The sequence below is a fragment of the Somniosus microcephalus genome, chromosome 14, assembly GCF_052327205.1.
Source record: "Somniosus microcephalus isolate GS21.2 chromosome 14, FLI_Smic_1.0, whole genome shotgun sequence".
Classification (NCBI taxonomy): Eukaryota; Metazoa; Chordata; class Chondrichthyes; order Squaliformes; family Somniosidae; genus Somniosus; species Somniosus microcephalus.
In genome coordinates this window covers 70,045,784-70,064,688 of record NC_141000.1, presented here as the reverse complement: position 1 = coordinate 70,064,688, position 18,905 = coordinate 70,045,784, and the positions used below count along the sequence as shown (strand labels likewise).

General features: G+C 45.9%; 1 protein-coding gene across 3 annotated transcripts in view; it reads left to right on the top strand.

Moving 5' to 3' along the window:
• Window positions 1-18,905, top strand: part of LOC147107539 (X-linked retinitis pigmentosa GTPase regulator-like) — a 166,958-nt gene that overhangs the window by 59,251 nt on the left and 88,802 nt on the right. For all 3 annotated transcript variants that reach the window (XM_086006626.1, XM_086006627.1, XM_086006628.1), the window contains exons 7-8: window positions 6,241-6,399; window positions 7,912-8,067. In XM_086006626.1, the coding sequence (XP_085862752.1) occupies window positions 6,241-6,399; window positions 7,912-8,067 (315 nt within the window). The remainder of the gene's footprint in view (window positions 1-6,240; window positions 6,400-7,911; window positions 8,068-18,905) is intronic.

Here is an 18,905-nt window from a genome sequence, read left to right as displayed (position 1 = left end):
ATAATACACGGACTTCAGGAGAACAGTTAACAGGTACTTTACTGAACAGGAGGGCAACGTCAGACTGAAATACAGAAGCCTGCTAGGGCCTTTTATACAGGGGTGGTCACTGCCGGTACTGCAGTATAGAATCAGTTCTTCTCTTAAAGGTACATACACAACAATTCCTCCCCTTTTAGATAAACAGTACATAACATTCATTTAACAACTAAATAATAACTAATTACAACTTTCTGGATATTACATACACCAACTGAAATAATCATTTATAAGTTCAGTCTTTGAGGAGGCTTCCTGATCCTGACTGGATAGCGCCTTTCTCGAGTATCCTGTTCTTGCGGCGAAGCTGATTCTGGTTCATGGTCACTGGTTGGTTCGTCAGCTTCCAATATCACTGCTTCTGAGGTAGACGCAATCTGTACTTCAGGTTGATTACCAGGTGCACCTTCTCGTGGCACGGGTTTGGCTTGTTCCTGTGACTCTAGAATCTGGTCAGCATGGCGCCTCACAATGCTCTCTCCAACGTCCACTGTGTACATTAGTAGTCCCTGCTGTGTGCATATCGTTCCTGGCTGCCATTTTTCTGTTCGGTAGTCACGGGCCAAGACTGGTTGCCCTACCTTGAAGCTCCGGGTTGGCTTCTCATTTATGTGCTGGAATTGCTTATCCTCAACACCTCGTCTTATGTTTGGTTTGAGCAAATCCAGGCGACATCTTAGCCTTCGGTTGAAGAACAGTACGGCTGGAGCTTGGTTGGTTACTGCATGTGTCGCATTCCGGTAAGCAAACAAGAAACTATCCACCTTGTGTTGTAGTGGTATGTCGTCATTATACATTGCCTTTATGGCCTTTTTAAAGGTCCGAACAAACCTCTCAGCCAATCCATTTGTGGCTGGATGATATGGGGCAGATGTGTAATGTTTCACCCCATTATTCTTCAGGAACCTCCGGAAATCCTCAGACACAAACTGTGGCCCATTGTCGGAGCAAATCTGTTCTGGCAACCCATTCCTGGCGAAGATGGCCCTTAGGACTGCAATAGTTTTCTCCGTGGTGGTGGAGGACATTTTAATGACCTCTGGCCATTTCAAATGGGCGTCCACAGCGATTAGAAACATTGAGTCCATAAATGGACCAGCAAAATCAATGTGTACCCGTTGCGATGGAGATGAGGGCCATTCCCATGGATGTAGCGGGGCCTGTGGTGGAGCGTTTTGGACCTTCTGGCATCCTGTGCATCTCTTGGTCATATCCTCGATTTCTTTATCGATTCCCGGCCACCACACAAATGCCCTGGCTAGGCTCTTCATTTTTACCCCTCCCAGATGACCCTCATGAAGCCCATTGAGCACTCTATCTCTCAACTTGGGTGGAATTACCACTCGGGATCCACACATCAAGGTTCCCCGGCACACTGACAGCTGTTCTCTCCTTGGCGAGAATGCTGGCAACAGTGAATCGCCATATGCTGGCCATCCCTTCACCGTCAAATCGTAGACCTGAGAGAGTGTCGGGTCATTTCGGGTTTCCTTCTCTATACTCGAGTTTGTAACAGGCAAACATTCGACTATGGTCGCATGGAATATCTCAACAGGGTCCACTGCCGGTGTTTCTTCTACCGTAGGCAACGGTAGGCGCGACAGCCCATCAGCGTTTCCATGCTGTTTCGTACCCTTGTACTCTATGTCGTACTGATGTGCCCCTAGAAAAAGTGACCATATTTGCAGGCGTTGCGCTGTCATCACCGGAACGCCCTTCTTTGGGTTAAAAATGGAGACCAGGGGCTGATGATCAGTCAGTAGGGTGAATTTCTGCCCGTGCAGATAGTGATTGAACTTCTTCACCCCCCACACCAGGCTGAGGGCCTCCCTGTCAATCTGGGCGTAGTTACGCTCGGCTGAGGTTAGCGAGCGCGACGCAAAGGCTATTGGCCTCTCTGAACCGTTACGGAATTTGTGTGACAGTACCGCTCCAGTGCCGTAGGGTGACGCATCACATGCCAACCGAATCGGTAGTGTTGGGTTGTAGTGGGCCAATACTTCTTTTGAAGTGATTAGGCATTTACATTCCTGAAAGGCACGCTTACACTCATCACTCCATTTCCATGTCACTCCAGTTTGCAGCAGGGCGTTCAGTGGGTGCAGAATTGTAGATAAATTCGGCAAGAACTTATGGTAGTAGTTCACCAACCCGAGGAACGACCTCAGTTGCGACACATTTTCCGGTGCTGGAGCCTTGACTACAGCCTCAATCTTGTCCGGCGACTTATGCAACCCTTCCTCATTAATCATGTGGCCACAATACGAGATTTGCCTCCTGAAGAACTCGCATTTGGGGCGGTTGGCTCGTAGCCCATATTCCTGTAATCTCGTGAGCACCTGCTCCAGGTTGGCAAGGTGTTCATTGTCATTTTCGCCCGTAACCAGGATGTCGTCCAAATAACACTGGGTCCCCGGGATCCCTTGCAGGACTTGTTCCATTGCCCTCTGCCAAATAGCCGGGGCCGATGCTACCCCGAATACCAGTCGATTGTACTGGTAAAGGCCTTTGTGGGTGTTTATCGTGAGGTATTTTCTAGATGCTTCTTCCACCTCCATTTGCAGATACGCTTGGGCCAGATCAATCTTTGTAAAACGTTTCCCTCCAGATAGTGAGGCGAAAATATCTTCTATGCGCGGAAGTGGATACTGTACTGTGTGCAGGACTGGGTTCACAGTCACCTTGAAGTCCCCACAGATGCAAACCTTCTTTGGCTCCCCAGGCGTGCTGCTCAATGCTTTCTTCATTACAGGAACGATGGCTGTGGCCCACTCGCTCCAGTCCACCTTGGACAGCACACCCGAACGCTCCAGACTCTTCAGTTCAGCTTCAACGACTGGGCGGATCGCGTATTGCACCAGTCTGGCTGTGAAAAATTTTGGGTTTGCGTTATCCTCAATCTTTATGGTTGCCTTTACTCCTTTTAGAGTCCCAAGTCCTTGTTGGAACACCTCTTCCGCGTCAGATAGAATTTTGTGACAGATGTCCAGGTGCGACGTCATCATTCTTTTTGTCAGTCACAGCTAGCGCCAGAATGGAATGCCAATCCAATTGTATTTTTCGGATCCATTCCCGTCCCAGTAATGGTGGTCCTCCATCTCGTAGTATATACATATATAGTTTCTGTGTTTCCTTGCCGTTATATTTAACTGGCACCCTTATTTTTCCTCTGGGGTAGACCTTTTGTCCCGTGTATGTCTTCAATACAATGGACGTGTCCTTTAAGGGTATGTGTGAGAATAGCCGCTCATAGTCTCGTCGATTCATGACAGTTAGGGCTGATCCTGTGTCCAATTCCATCTTTACTGGGGACCCTGCTATCATGAGGGTGACCCAAATGGTTCGGTGATCTTCCTTTGCGATCATGTTGTGTAACTTTAGACAACTTAGTCTCCTGCTCCCAGAGTCCTTATCACTCTCCTGATCTTCCGAACTACTGTCTGTCAGTTTCTTTACGTTCCTGTACTGTTCCTTAGTAGTTCTTGTCGTGTTGGTTTTCTTTCCCGACCTGCAGACTCTTGCTATATGTCCCATTTTTCCGCATTGCCTGCATACTTTGTCCTTAAACCAGCAATCCTTCTGCTCATGGGTTGTTCTGCCGCAGCGATAGCACTTTTCTGCTCCATACGCCATTTCGTAGCGCTGTATTCTTGTGGTTTCTGTTGTATTTCCGCAGCTCCCCGTGCTGCTGCTTCGTAGGATACTGCCACGCTGAAAGCCTGTTCTAGCGTCAGGTCCTTTTTTGAAAGCAGTCATTTCTGGGTTCCTTCACTCTGGAGCCCGCAGACAAATTTATCCCGCACGGTGTCTGCCAGTCCTGCTCCGAACTGGCAGCGCTTCGATAACTTGCGTAGTTCCGTAAGATAGTCAGCATTACTCTCATCTTTGTGCTGGTTTCTTTTATGGAACTTGAATCTTTCTGCTATCAGCAGCGGTGTAGGGTTTAGGTGTTCCTGTAAGGTATTAACAATGTCCTCAAAACTTTTCTCCATTGGTTTAGCTGGGGTAATTAAATTCCGCAATAGGCCGTACGTTCTCGCGCCCATCAAATTCAATAATACCGACGCCCTCTTTCCATCGGCCACCTTTTTGCCTTGATGTACACTTCAATTCTTTACACATACATGGTCCAGTCTTCTACCTCGTTGTCGAAAGCAGTGATACTGCCATTTTTCGGCATCTTGGGTGATTTAAAATGGCGCCTCCCGTGCTTTTTCTTCTTCCCCAATGGAATAAAATTGCGCCTCCCGCGCTTTTCCTTCTTCCCCTTGCTGCCGCGCTGCTTCTAGCGTTCTACGGGGTAATGGCGGCGACCCGCGGCTTCGGTGCATCTCGCTTTCCTTCCCCCCCCCTGTTTATTTTCTCTCCGCTGCCCGGTTCTCGAGCACCGACCGCACCCTGTGCGCTCCACCCTCTCTCTCGTTTTCTTTTCCCGGCGACGCTGCACGGCCCGTTTTGTAGAGCCGCTCAATCGAGCTTGAGCCCGCCGCAGTCCAGAAGGGTCAGCGCACTACATGCTACCAGCACGATTTGCTGGAACACCTTAACTGGGGAGCCAAGCACAGCTCTCCACAGTCTCTCCCGCAATTCTCCGAACACCGATGAATTGTTTGGGTGGTTGCCCGCGGTTGACGCCCGTTGCTCAGACTACAACCTCCAAGAACCCTCCTCTCAGGGCGCGATCCCTGTGAGATGATGCCACACTGCAGGTGAGTTCGAACTTACTCGTCGCCACTGTAAAGTCCGCGCCTCAATAATACACGGACTTCAGGAGAACAGTTAACAGGTACTTTACTGAACAGGAGGGCAACGTCAGACTGAAATACAGAAGCCTGCTAGGGCCTTTTATACAGGGGTGGTCACTGCTGGTACTGCAGTCTAAAACCAGTTCTTCCCTTAAAGGTACATACACAACAGTGACGCTGTCTAAAAATGAATTGCCGCAGGAGGGCACTTTGTGGGGCAGAGAAGTGTGTGCTTAACAGAGCTGCAGCCACATCATACGTTTGAATTGAGTCTGCTGTGCATAATGCCCTCCGCTCCCAAGCAATGGGATAACAGTGCCTTTTTCCGAGCCGTACTCACATTTTCTAGTCTGAGAGCGATGAGGTAGGTTTCAAAGGACTGTAACCAGCGAACCCATGGGATCGGGGGCTCACCGGGTAGTGCAAGGAAGGGAGGAGGTGGTGGAAGAGGGATTTCAGCTATCATTGTCGCCAAATGTTGCGTTTGCACAGATAATCCAGAGGCCGTATGTAGAACTCAACTCATGTCGCTTTTAATGGCTGATGCAACCACGCTCTTACAGGCAAAAGCGATCGAATACCTATATCTAATGTCAGACATAATATAACGATAACAGCACTATCAAACTTCATGTGCTCAGGCCAAGGCAATAGAGTACCTATCCCCAATGTCAGACATAACAGAAAGGTACTACAGGACAGACGCTAGATGCAAGACTTTTAATTGTATTTAGATATTGCTAAATTTGAAGGTTTGACAATGGCGCATTATCGCAAAGAAGTATGTTGAAACAAAATTGCCACAGTATATAAATGGGGTGAATGTTTGTGTAAATAATACATTTATGTAATTAAAATTCAAGTAAGTGTATATTTGCCAAAATAACAAATATGCATGATAATGAATAGCACAATATTTAGACATTTACATTTTCTCATTATTCTTTTCCCATTTACCTTCTGTTCTAAGAGCAATTCACTTTGACCCTGATCCTTTTGAAGTTTTAGTCTGCTGACTCTTTATGCAGTGACACATGCGCAATCCATTACTTTAAGTGTTCCCTAAAACTCCTTGAATGGACCTTTAAAATTTCAAAACAGGCATAGCTTTTCTTTCATGTTAAAATCTGGAAAACATTGCAAGTTTCTGGTATTACAAACCAAAAGTAGGGAAATGTACAAGACCATGAAATGTTTCTGAATGGGTAACATTTTTTCACCAAACTTTAAAAAATTGCAGTTATAGATTTGATCTTGTTGCAGAAATGCTGCTGCAGTGCTGTCCTTAGAAACCCGCTTTTTGCCATTTTAATGCAGTAGTTCTATGCCTATATTGGTTTCTAAACAGTTTTGTGAATTTTGAATCAGCTACCCAGTGATTACAGTTTCACAAGTTAACATGGTAGGGGTATCAGTAACTGGATTACCACAACACAGTTTTATCTGACTCCCACAGATGATGGACAGCTCTATACTTTTGGAGAATCTGACAATGGAAAGCTGGGATTACCATTTGATCAACCAGTAAATCACCGGATCCCACAGCCTGTCGCTGGTATTTCAGGAAAGGTCACTCAGGTTTCCTGTGGGGGAGGTCATACTATTGTTCTTGCAGGTATGTCTGTAGTTTGTCAAAATGGATTTCAAGGATTGATGTGAAAATCACACTCTGATAAACTGCAGCCAATGTTTTGAGCATGTTCTAGATATTACATTCAATTATAGTGGTGTAAAAGTTGCTTCTCTATAATTAAGCTTAAAATAGACCTGAGTAGATTTATCTAAAACTGCAACTAAAGGAAAAGAAAGAGAAGCACTATGAGACTTTCTGGAAAAACTTTCACATCCTCCATTCTATGTGCATCTGTTAAAGTATTGGAATTGATGAAAATTGGCTTGGAATTTGCAGTCAGCGGAGAAGCAAAGGCATTCGCCGCTAGCCCTGAAGAAAGCTAGTGATCTCTGTGGCAAGAAGTTTGCCTTTTTCGACACGTAAGAGATTGCAGCGCTCTATAATGGGGAATCTCTAACTCGATCTGCTGTGACGTCAAGAAGCGGTCTAAGCAGCCAATCACAATGCAGAATTCTCACAGACAGGGAAGCAGGAAATTAATACCTGCTTTTATCCTGACTTTTTAAAAATGTTACAGAGAGCAAAACAAAGATTGGGGCTCGACCATGGGGATAAGGTAGAACCTAAAATAATCATGAACAAACTTTTAAAGAATATACATTTTTTTTAAAAGTTTGTAAAAAATTGTCATTTTTATCACAATGGAGAAATTTGACACTCCACAAAATTAAAATTAGTTTTTCAGGGCCATGTTTGTTTAGCAGTCAATATGCTGTTAAAACCTCAGTTACATCTAATCCAACAAGGCCTAACATTTAATGGGGTATTTAACAGCGATATTACTGTGGAAAAGCCCAAGTTTTTGTCAGTTTCACTGATTACCAATTTATGGGGGCAACGGGGGTCCACAGCGCAGCCAGTGTCGGAGCAGTGAACGACTGACCACAACTTCAGGATTTCCGCGTTTAGATGCGCATGCGCTACCTCCTGAAGTTGCAGTTGGTTTCAAAGGGATAATAATAGCGAACGCTGTTAATTCGCCGTTATTACCCACCGCAAATTCTGGCCCATTGAGTTTACGCGATTGAATTTATGAATCATTGTATTTACCCTGTTACTTCTATTGATCCAAATTTTCTTCTACTCGCATATGACTTATTTTTCAATAAACTTCTTAACATTTTGGTATAGCGATGACCAGGTATCAGTGTTTATTTTTTTTTTTAAAGTCCAATGAAATTCTACATACTGTACTTGTATTACATCAATTTTCTGGAAACACTTTATCTCATTTACATGGATACAAATGTTTTAAATTCTGGTCTTCATAAGATAACAAATTCTTAGCGCTGTTTCAAATGACCTGCCAATAAATATTTTCTTTTGCAAAATGGCACTAAAATTGTCTATCTTATGCAAATGAGCACACTGATTTTTGACCACAAGATTTGGTTGGTAATAAAGGGCAAAATTGACAACTTTTATGTTTTATTGGTAACTTTTGTACTTTTATGAGCAGCTTCACTCCATATCCTGTGTTTGATCTGTTTACAGAGGAGGATGTGTATGCATTTGGATTTGGCCAATTTGGCCAATTAGGACATGGTACATTCATTTTTGAATCTTCCGTGCCAAAGGTGGTAGAACAGTTGAAGAAGAAGAATATACAGTTTATTTCGTGTGGGGAGAACCATACTGCTGTAGTGACAGGTATGTGATATTTTTTGTGTTGATGTTCAGAAGCAAACAACTGAAATCAAGAAACATTGGCCCGGATTTTCTGGGGCCTATGACCATGTACGCGGCCATAAGTGCCCCGCACATTCTTGGTTTCCGCATGCACGAGAACCCAGAATTTGCGATCTGTCAAGTTTCAGCTTGACAGATCCTCCGCATCCCCGGGAAATGGACATTCACTGGCGGAGAGTTGGGCTATTTGCCTAACTACTGCCCAGCGAATGCCGGTGAAACACATACCTGGTAAAAGCAGGCTTCGGGCCTTTTTACCAGCGTGAGAGTTTAAATAAATATTAAAATAATTTAAAAAAATTATTTAAACATAAAAAAAACTTTAAGATTAGTTACAGGTTATTTTTTAGCCCCTTTAAAACATTTAAATTTATATTTCAAAAAATTAAATTGTTTTAAATATTTAATTTAATTGTATTTTAATTAATTTTGAACCTGAAATGATTTATTTTTATTAAATTTGTGTCTTTTAGATGATTCCTGTTAAGCTTATGGGGATTCCGTACGTACAGTCAGAAACGGGAGGTTTATAATGGGGAACAAGGAAATGGCAGAGCAATTAAACAAATACTTTGGTTCTGTCTTCACGGAAGAGGACACAAATAACTTCCCAGACATGCTAAGGAACCAAGAGTCTAGTGAGAAGGAGGAATTAGAGGAAATTCGTATTAGTAAAAAAATAGTGCTGGAGAAATTAATGGGACTGAAAGCCGATAAATTCCCAGGGCCTGATAATCTGCATCCCAGAGAGGTAGCCATGGAAATATTGGATGCATTGGTTGTCATCTTCCAAAATTCTATAGATTATGGAACAGTTCCTGCAGATTGGAGGGTGGCAAATGTAACCCCACTATTTAAAAAAGGAGGGAGAGAAAACGGGGAACTACAGACCGGTTAGCCTAACATCAGTAGTAGGGAAAATGCTAGAGTCTATTATAAAGGATGTGATAACAGGACACTTAGAAAATATCAACGGGATTAGACAAAGTCAACATGGATTTATGGAAGGGAAATAGTGTTTGACAAACCTACTGGAGTTTTTTGAGGATATAACTGGTAGAATAGATAAGGGAGAACCAGTGGATGTGACGTATTTGGATTTTCAGAAGACCTTTGATAAAGTCTCACATAAGAGGTTAGTGCAAAATTAAAGCACATGGGATTGGGGGTAATATACTGGTGTAGGAACTGGGGTTCCTAGCCGAAGAATTGAGATCGACTCAGAAAATCAAAAACAATAAAATTTAATGAACAAACGAAGCTGTACAGGAAACTGTAGGATACAATGCAAATAGGTCTGGTCTGCTTGAAAGCCTCTCTGGAAACTGCTAGCAGGTTCCGACGACCCAGTGAGGCGGGCACTGGCGACTCGGCGGATGACTGTGGCTGTACTGGACCGGCAGTCGACGGTGGACGACCACGATGAGGCGGCTGAGCGGTGACAACTGGTTCGCTCAGATCCAGATGCACCGGTTTCAACCGGTCGATGGAGATGTGGTCAGGCTTCCCGCCGACGTCGACTGTGAAGGACTTGTCACCTGACGAGATGACACGGAACGGACCTGTGTAAGGCGGTTTGAGCGGGTTTTTTCGAGCATCCTGCCGAATGAACACGTATTCCGCGCTCTTAAGATTCACCGGGACATGGGAGCGCTGCAGGTCATGATGCGACGTAGGCACTGGGATGAAATTCCTAGCCGCTTCCTGGTGGCTGCTGAGCTGGGGACCAGGGTTCCGTGTAAGGAGGAAGAAAATCGCCAGGCACTCTGAGTGGTTGGCCGTAAACCAGCTCTGCTGAAGAAGAATGCAGGTTGTCCTTAGGCGCCGTGCGAAGACCTAGCAGCACCCAAGGGAGCTTGTCCACCCAACTAGGCCCACGGAGACTAGCACGCAGTGCGGCTTTAAGGGACCTGTGGAATCTTTCACACAGACCGTTTGCCTGTGGATGGTAGGCGGTGGTACGATGAAGCTTGGTGCCCAAACCTTGAGCTACGGCGTTCCAAAGCTCAGAGGTAAATTGAGGCCCCCGGTCGGAGGAGATGTCAGCCGGTACCCCGAACCGAGCTACCCACGATGAGATGAAGGTTCTGGAGACGTCTGCCGCTGTGGTGGCAACCAAAGGAATTGCCTCTGGCCACCTGGTGGTGCGGTCTACCACGGTGAGGAGGTGAGTGTACCCGCGAGAGGAAGGGAGAGGACCAACCAGGTCCACGTGCACATGGTCGAATCGACGTTCCGGAACCAGAAAAGTGGCGACTGGGGCCTTAACATGGCATTGTATCTTGGACTTCTGGCAACTCACGCAGGTATTGGTCCAGTCACGGACATCGAGATGCATGCCCTTCCAGACGAATTTCTTTGCCATGAGTCGTTGTGACGCTCTCATGCCAGGGTGTGACAACCCGTGGATAGTGTCGAAAATTCTCCTGCGCCATTCGACTGGAACGATTGGACGTGGGACGCCCATCGAGATGACACACAGGAGTGTGGTCCCTGCGGCCTGGAACCTGACATCAGCCACTTGTAAGCTGGAAGGTGCGGTCCGGTATGCCTGCACTTCAGGGTCTACCTTCTGTTCTTTTGCCAAACCAACATAGTCGACTCCCACGTGTACTGCGTGGAGCTGGGCGCGGGAGAAACAATCCGCCACCAGGTTGTCTTTGCCCGAGGCATGTTGTATGTCGGTTGTAAATTCAGATATGTACGTAAGATGACGTTGTTGCCGTGCCGACCATGGTTCCGCTGTCTTGGCCATCGCAAAAGTAAGTGGCTTGTGGTCTACAAAAGCCGTGAATGGGCGTCCTTCCAGTAGGAAGCGAAAATGGCGGATGGCCAGAAACAGTGCCAACAACTCCCTATCAAAAGTACTATACTTGCGTTCGTTCTTCCGCAATTGGCGGCTGAAGAAAGCCAGTGGTTGCCATGTGACGTCGACCCACTGCTCCTGTACTGCCCGGATGGCATAATCAGATGCGTCGGTGGTAAGGGCAATGGTTGCGCCCGGAAGGGGATGTGCCAACATGGTCGCAGCAGCCAAAGCGTTCTTAGTGTCGAGGAAAGCCTGGTCCATCTGGGGTGTCCAATCGATCGGGTCTTTGCCCGATTTACCTCTGAGGGCCTCGTACAAAGGTTGCATCAGCAATGCCACCTTGGGGACGAACCGATGATAAAAATTGACCATTCCCAGAAATTCCTGGAGGGCTCTGACGGTCTGAGGAAGAGGGAACGAGGTGACTGCTTCCACCTTCGTGGCCAGCGGGACGGCGCCTTCTGAGGTGATTCTGTGTCCCAGGAAATCAATGCTGTGCCACCCAAACTGGCACTTGGCCGGGTTGATAAGGCCATGTTGGCTGAGACGAGAAAAAAGGGTACGCAAGTGCGTAATGTGTTCTTTCGTGCTGTTACTGGCAATAAGGATGTCGTCTAGGTAGACGAAGATGAACGGCAGATCGCGCAACACGGAATCCATGAGACGTTGGAAGGCTTGTGCTGCATTCTTCAGCCCAAACGGCATACGAAGGAACTCAAAGAGCCCGAAAGGTGTGATGACGGCAGTTTTGGGGACGTCCTGAGGATGCACGGGCACTTGATGATAGCCTCGGACGAGGTCTACTTTGGAAAAGATGGAATTCCCTGCCAGATGGGCCGAAAAATCCTGAATGTGAGGAATTGGGTACCGATCCGGTGTGGTAGCCTCATTCAGGCGTCTGTAGTCGCCGCATGGTCGCCATCCGCTGCCTGGCTTAGGAACAATGTGTAATGGCGAGGACCAAGGACTATTCGAACGTCGACTAATACCCAGGCGTTCCATTGTATGGAACTCCGCCTTGGCGGCCGCGAGTTTACTGGGTTCCAGCCTTCGAGCTCTCGCATAAACGGGGGATCCTGTCGTGGTAATGTGGTGCGCCACACCGTGCCTCGCGACTGAAGAAGAAAATGTGGGCCTGGTGAGCTCAGGGAACTCACTGAGAAGACGAGAGAACTCATTTGGAGATGGGACTGCACAGGCAACTGACCAAGACATCGCGACAGGGTGCTTCGGTGGCAGGGGACCGAGTGAAAAGTGGAGGCACTGATTAGCTGGCAGTGTCGGACGTCGACGAGAAACCCGTTTGCGCAGAAGAAATCTGCCCCCAGGATGGCCTGTGAGACTTTCACCGTGATGAACTCCCAAACAAAACGTTGACCGCCAAAACTCAACTGGACCCTATGCTTTCCGAATGTGAGAATGACCGCACCATTGGCTGCCTCAAGGGGGGGACCTTGACCGCCGGATTGAAGATCTAGCTTCGACGCTGGTAGGATACTGCACTGGGAGCCAGTATCACAGAGAAAACGTCGCCCTGACAGGGAGTCTGTAATGTATAGGAGTTTCCCTGCGGACCCGACGGCCATCGCAACTCCAGCGCGTCCCTTAGGCCTTATTGATCTTCTCAGAAACCGCTGGTTTGAAGTAGGTTTTTTTTTTGGTGAGAAACTGCAGGGCGGACGGCAATTTCTGGCCTTCGCGCCGAAACAAGCGTGGTATGCACAGCAGCCTGCAGGAGGAGGAGTCGGATTCGCTCTTGTGGGGGATGGGCGTCTCGTGGCTGCACAAGATTGTTGTGAGACGGTGAATATTTTATCCGCTTCCGCGGCAAGTTCAGCACAATCCGTGATCGCGGAATTGGCCAAGGCCGTCTGTACTGGCTCTGGTAGTTGACAGAGAAACAGCTCGCGGAACAGAAAACATTGCGATTCCGAGCCCTAAAGCGCGAGCATTTGGCTCATGAGCTCTGAGGGTTTTGAGTCCCCGAGGCCGGGCATGGAGATAAGTCTGCGAGCGCGCTCCGACTTGGACAGACCAAAAATCTGCAGTAAACGTGCTTTTAAAGCTTCATGCTTGCCATCGTTCGGTGGACTCTCGAGGAGGCCGACAACCCACGAGGCCGTGGCGCTGTCGAGGGCGGAGACCACGTAATAATAACGGGTCGAATCTGCTGCTACTCCCCGGATTGCAAATTGGACTTCCGCCTGGAAAAACCACATGGCCGGTTGTTGCTCCCAAAATTGCAGCAGTTTGAGGGTGACGGCGTTCGTGTCCATGATGTAACTTCAACGAAAATTGTTCGAAGAAATCGGGGTCACCAATGTAGGAACTGGGGTTCCTAGCCGAAGAATTGAGATCAACTCAGAAAATCAAAAACAGTCAAATTTAATGAACAAACGAAGCTGTACAGGAAACTGTAGGATACAATGCAAATAGGTCTGGTCTGCTTGAAAGCCTCTCTGGAAACTGCTAGCAGGTTCCGAGCTCTGTCGTCATGACGTCATCATGTTCTTCCCGCCGTTGAGAGATCACGTGACGGACGGCATGACATCATCACGCGGAATACAGGAAAGAAGCCCTAGTACAGTTAACAGATACATTAAAGGTGCAGTCCCCAGCTGTACTACATTGCTGTAAAAGGAATTATATACAATTGTCCGTAATCCTCTGGTGGTTCCGCCACACTGGCATGGATTGAAAATTGGTTAACAGACAAGAAACAGAGAGTAGGAATAAATGGGTCTTTTTCAGGGTGGTAGGTGGTGACTAGTGGGGTACCGCAGGGATCAGTGCTTGGGTCCCAGCTATTCACATTACAGGAAACTTTCGTTTAAACGGAGGTTAAATCTCCGGAATGCTCTATCCACCGGCAAAATTTAGGAGTCGGTTCAGATAACTTTTTTTACTTTTCGTTGCTTTTTGTCTCCATTCCTGGCTCTGCAAGCGTCTAGCTAAAGCTGTTGCTTAGCTACAGAGACGCTTGTAAGCTGCGCCGACTGTTTTGAAGCTGTTGTTAAGCATCAGGGTTTGTTGCTAGATACAGAGCTCAGAAGCTCCGTATGTTTTAACATTAGCGCTGGTTTCTCCGGCAGTGTTGATCGACCGGCACCAGCTCGGTCCCGTCAGTGCCGGATACCAGAAAGTTTCCTGTATTTGGATGAGGGAACCAAATGTAATATTTCCAAGTTTGCTGACGACATGAAACTAGGTGGGGTTGTGAGGAGGATGCAAAGAAGCTTCAAGGCGATTTAGACAAGTTGAGTGAGTGGGCAAATACATTGCAGATGCAGTATAATGTGGATACATGTGAAGTTATCCACTTCGGTTGGAAAACAGAAAGGCAGAGTATTATTTAAATGGTGATAGATTGGGAAATGCTGATGTACAAAGGGACCTGGGTGTCCTTGTACACCAACCACTGAAAGCAAACATGCAGGTGCAGCAAGCAGTAAGGGAGGCAAATGATGTGCTGGCCTTCATTGCAAGAGGATTTGAGTACAGGAGCAAGGATGTCTTACTACAGTTATATAGGGCCTTGGTGAGACCACACCTGGAGTATTGTGTGCAGTTTTGGTCTCCTTACCTAAGGAAGGATATACTTGCTGACATGAATCTTGTCATTCATGTGGAAATGACTTATGAAGTAATACTGGGCGACCTGCTGGTGGCGCTGTCCAGGGAGAGTATAAATACTCGGGCATGGGCCCAGCTTGCTCAGGACATTCCTTAACAGGAACTAGTGAAGGACACAACTAGACCTCCATGTTGAAAAACAGTTGATTAAAGCCTTGTTTAATACTCAGACCAAGTGCCTAGTAGTTTTCTTACGTCACTTGCCATAGAGGGAGTGCAGCGAAGGTTCACCAGACTGATTCCTGGGATGGCAGGACAGTCGTATGAGGAGAGATTGGGTCGACTAGGCCTGTATTCACTAGAGTTTAGAAGAATGAGAGGGGATCTCATTGAAACATTTAAAATTCTGACAGGGCTAGATAGACTGGATGCAGGGAGTATGTTTCCCCTGGCTGGGGGCTCTAGAACGAGGGGTCACAGTCTCAGGATACGGGGTAGGACATTTAGGACTGAGATGAGGAGAAATTTCTTCACTGAGGGTGGTGAATCTGTGGAATTCTCTACCACAGACGGCTGTGGAGGCCAAGTCACTGAATATATTTAAGAAGGAGGTAGATAGATTTCTAGACGCAAAAGGCGTCAAGGGGTATGGGGAGAGAGCAGGAATATGGTATTGAGATAGAGGATCAGCCATGATCATATTGAATGGCGGAGCAGGCTCGAAGGGCCGAATGGCCTACTCCTCCTATTTTTCTATGTTTCTATGAATGGGGACCCCCCCTTTCTAATTGGTTGGCCTGGCCCACATGATCCCTGGGGCACTTGTGAGCCACCTGCGCCCCTGGGATACGTGAGCCTTTACGTAGAGATCCAGGAGTGCGAGTCTACGAACCTCTGGGACCATCAGGTAAGTTTGTATTTTCTTGCAATTTGGAGGCGTTCGCCTGCTGGAAGCCTCCGACCGCAAATTCGGGCCCTATACTTTGTAGCGGTTTATTGTTTTAACCAAAAACCCTTGTTATATAGATACAGTATTTAAAGTTATGGTAATGGAGATAGGTGTAGGACCAATGAATACAGGAGTATAACTTATTTAAAGATGCAGTTTGTTGTTGTAAAAACTAGATTGGAATAACTGTATCCTTTAAATAACTGCATGCATCCTGTCCTGCTTTAAATTTCACTCGCCCATCACCCCTATCCTTGCTGACCTACATGCCCCCCACCTCCAGCATTACATTTATTAAAATCCTTATACTTACTTCAATTCCCTCCATGATTTCACCACCTCTTCTATCTCTGCAATCTCCTGCAGCAGTTCACCCTCCCCTGAACATAGTTCTTCTGACTATGGCCTTTTGTGCATTCAGCCCCTTGCCCTTCTTTTGTCCAGCCCTCAGTTGCTTAGGTCCTGCTGTTTGAAATTTCCTCCATAAACCTCTTCACATCCCTGTCCTCCTTTAAAAAACCTTTTCAATAGCCTTCAGTCACCCCTCTTAGCATTTCCCTTTGTGGTTCTGGGTACATTTCTTTTTAGGCTTATTTGTGAAGTGCCTTTGTATCTTCCTTATATTCAGTGTAAGTTGTTGATGTAATGCCTTCTTCATGTTTTATTGGAGGGCCAACATTCTATAATAATATTTTCATAAATATTAAAAGAACCAGCATTAACATGGAACCTTATCAAGTGATGATAAGGATGTCTCAAAGTGCTTTATATTCAATGAATTACGTTGAAAGTGTAGTCATTGTTGTTATGTCGGCAAATGTGGTTGTCAGTTCACACACAGCAAGGTCCCGCAACAGTAATGACCAGGTAATCTATTTTTGGTGATATTGATTGAGGGTGGTTTGTTGGTCAGGACACTCAGAGAACTCCCTGGTGTCCCTTTGAATAGTGCCATGGGATCTAATACGTCCACCTGGCCTGGCTGACCGGGCCTCAGTTGAATGTCTCATTCTGAAGACAGCCCTCTAACAATGCAGTACTTCTTTAGTACTTCACTGATATGTCAGACTAGATTATGTGCTCAGGTTCATGAACCTACAACGTTCTGACTCCGAGAGGAGAGTGCTGCCAGCTAAGCCAAGCTGATACTAAAGGAAGTTTCTTTTAAATGTAAATGTAGAATGTTTTCTGAAGTCAATAATACGTACTAATACAGTACTTGAAAACACAATAAATGGTAAAACATATATATGTATATTTATCTATAATATATTTAAAAAATCTTGTGTCTGCATGCATTCCCTGTATGTTCCACTTGACTTAAGCTCCATGAGAGAAAGAATGAGAGAGTGTGTTAGACAGACAGACAGACAGAGAGAGAGAGAGAGTGGAACAAATCTTCAACTTTGTTTCTCGGCCTTGCCACCATCTTAATTTTCTGTTCTATGCGAACAGCAACCTGAAGATAATGATATCTCTTCAGCCTTGACATATAAAAAGAAAATACCTTTTGTTTCAAGTAATCAATTTAAATTATAAAATAAATTCTGCCTTGTTCTCTCTCATCACTGATTGCTCACTCTGGGGACCATTCTCAGTTGCATCTGGTGCATTTTCCCCTCCCTTATCGTTGCCACTATGCACCTTGTCCTGCTGGTTTTGTGCCCTGTTGGCTGTACCTGACAGATTTTTGCTCCTTTTTATTATTGGCTTCTCAGCTAATTCTCTCCTGTTGTGTAGTGGTGTTGCTCATTACTGAGGAAGTTGGCCACAACTGTGGAGTTTTGCATCCACACTGGTATCGTCCCTTGTGGTGATTTCCCTTGCTTCCTGTTGATTTTGTCTGCCATTCTCAGCCACGTCTGATAGGTTTCCATTTTGAATATATTTATTAGAATAATCTGTTGTTGATATATACTTAAAACACCAGGGATCCAAACAAGAATTATAAAGTGAATTGAAGAATCAAGGATTTGGCTATGCTTCTGGGGATGACAATCAGTTTTTATCTTAGTTTTAAATATCTGAAAGCCTTCAATGTGTGTTATAGTGACATTTTCTCACCAAAGTCACTTTCCATTATTTGTAAAGTATAATTCACCATGTGTTTAACTTTACAGCAACGGCCTATTCACCACACTTTTAACAGGTATTTTAATTAAAAAGGGCTTGGAGAATTACTCTGTATTTAGGCTGCACTGATGTGTTTACTGTGAACACTATCTGCATTCAACCACATCAAATGTAGCCATAGTAACTCTATCAAGGAACAAGACATGTTACTGGAGAGCCCTCCTGTAAATTTTTTTGAATCAGGCTGCTTGTTTTGTTGTGAAATTAGTTAATTAGGTAAAGCTGCTTGGAATCAGGAGTTAATGGATTTGTGTCAAGCATCTATTAAAAGATCGTCAAACTAAAACAAAAGCAAAATACTGCGCATGCTGGAAATCTGAAATAAAAACAGAAAATGCTGGTAATACTCAGCAGGTCAGGCAGCATCTGTGGAGAGAGAAACAGAGTTAACACTTCAGGTCAATGACCTGAAACTTGGGGCTCGATTTTAATAGCCCTGAGGAGGCGGGCCTGTAGCGAAAATAAGAAAAAATAGCTTCAGACACCCATCCCGCCTCCACCCGATTTTCGAGTCTGTTCAGCCGCTCCCAAACTGACCTGACTGGAACCGGTGGGACAGATAGTTAAGGCAGTTAACGGCCTGTTAACTGCCTTGCTAATCCTATTTTCATAGTGGTTTCCCATTTTCGTGCTTCTGACTCCTGTTTCCTGACTTGTCAGAAACAGGCCAGGTTCAATGGAGACGAGTTGCTTGAGGACATGATTTGTATGCATTGGTGGAGCACTTTAAAAGCACCCCCGAAACATGGCTGACATTCAAATGCAACAAGTTTGCTGTTGTAGGTATGGGATAAGATTTTGCACATCTACTGAGCTGACACCCATCTTCAGTGTGGCATGAATGGAATAATTTCAGGCCACTTCGACTGTGTGCTTGCAAGATTGTTGCCTCAAATGAAATCTATAGCAAGGGGATGGGAAACATTTATGCCCTCTCATCCTGGTCCTCATAATCGGAGGAATAGCAGCCGTGTGGCTCAGCGCAGATCTTCCTGGGAAGAGGAGTAGGAGGAGGACGAGGGGCGCCTTGCGTGTCCTGCTGTGACCAATGCAGCATCCCTCCAATTCACTGCTGCCCGTCAAGCAGGGTATGCACACTGCCATGCCACATTAGCATAAGCTTACTCTTCAACCATAGGTGGCTACCATATGGCTCTATAACTGCAGGCGACATTTGTCCAATGCCATACATCATCTCTGCTATTCCCTGTTATTTCCTATCACTTTTACCATCAGCATTACAAAAGCAAGTCGCCCTGAGCCCTCAATGTGCTTTTGCCACTTCCCAGAACACACAGGCCACACAATCAACTGTTTGCCATAATTTTCCTTTTA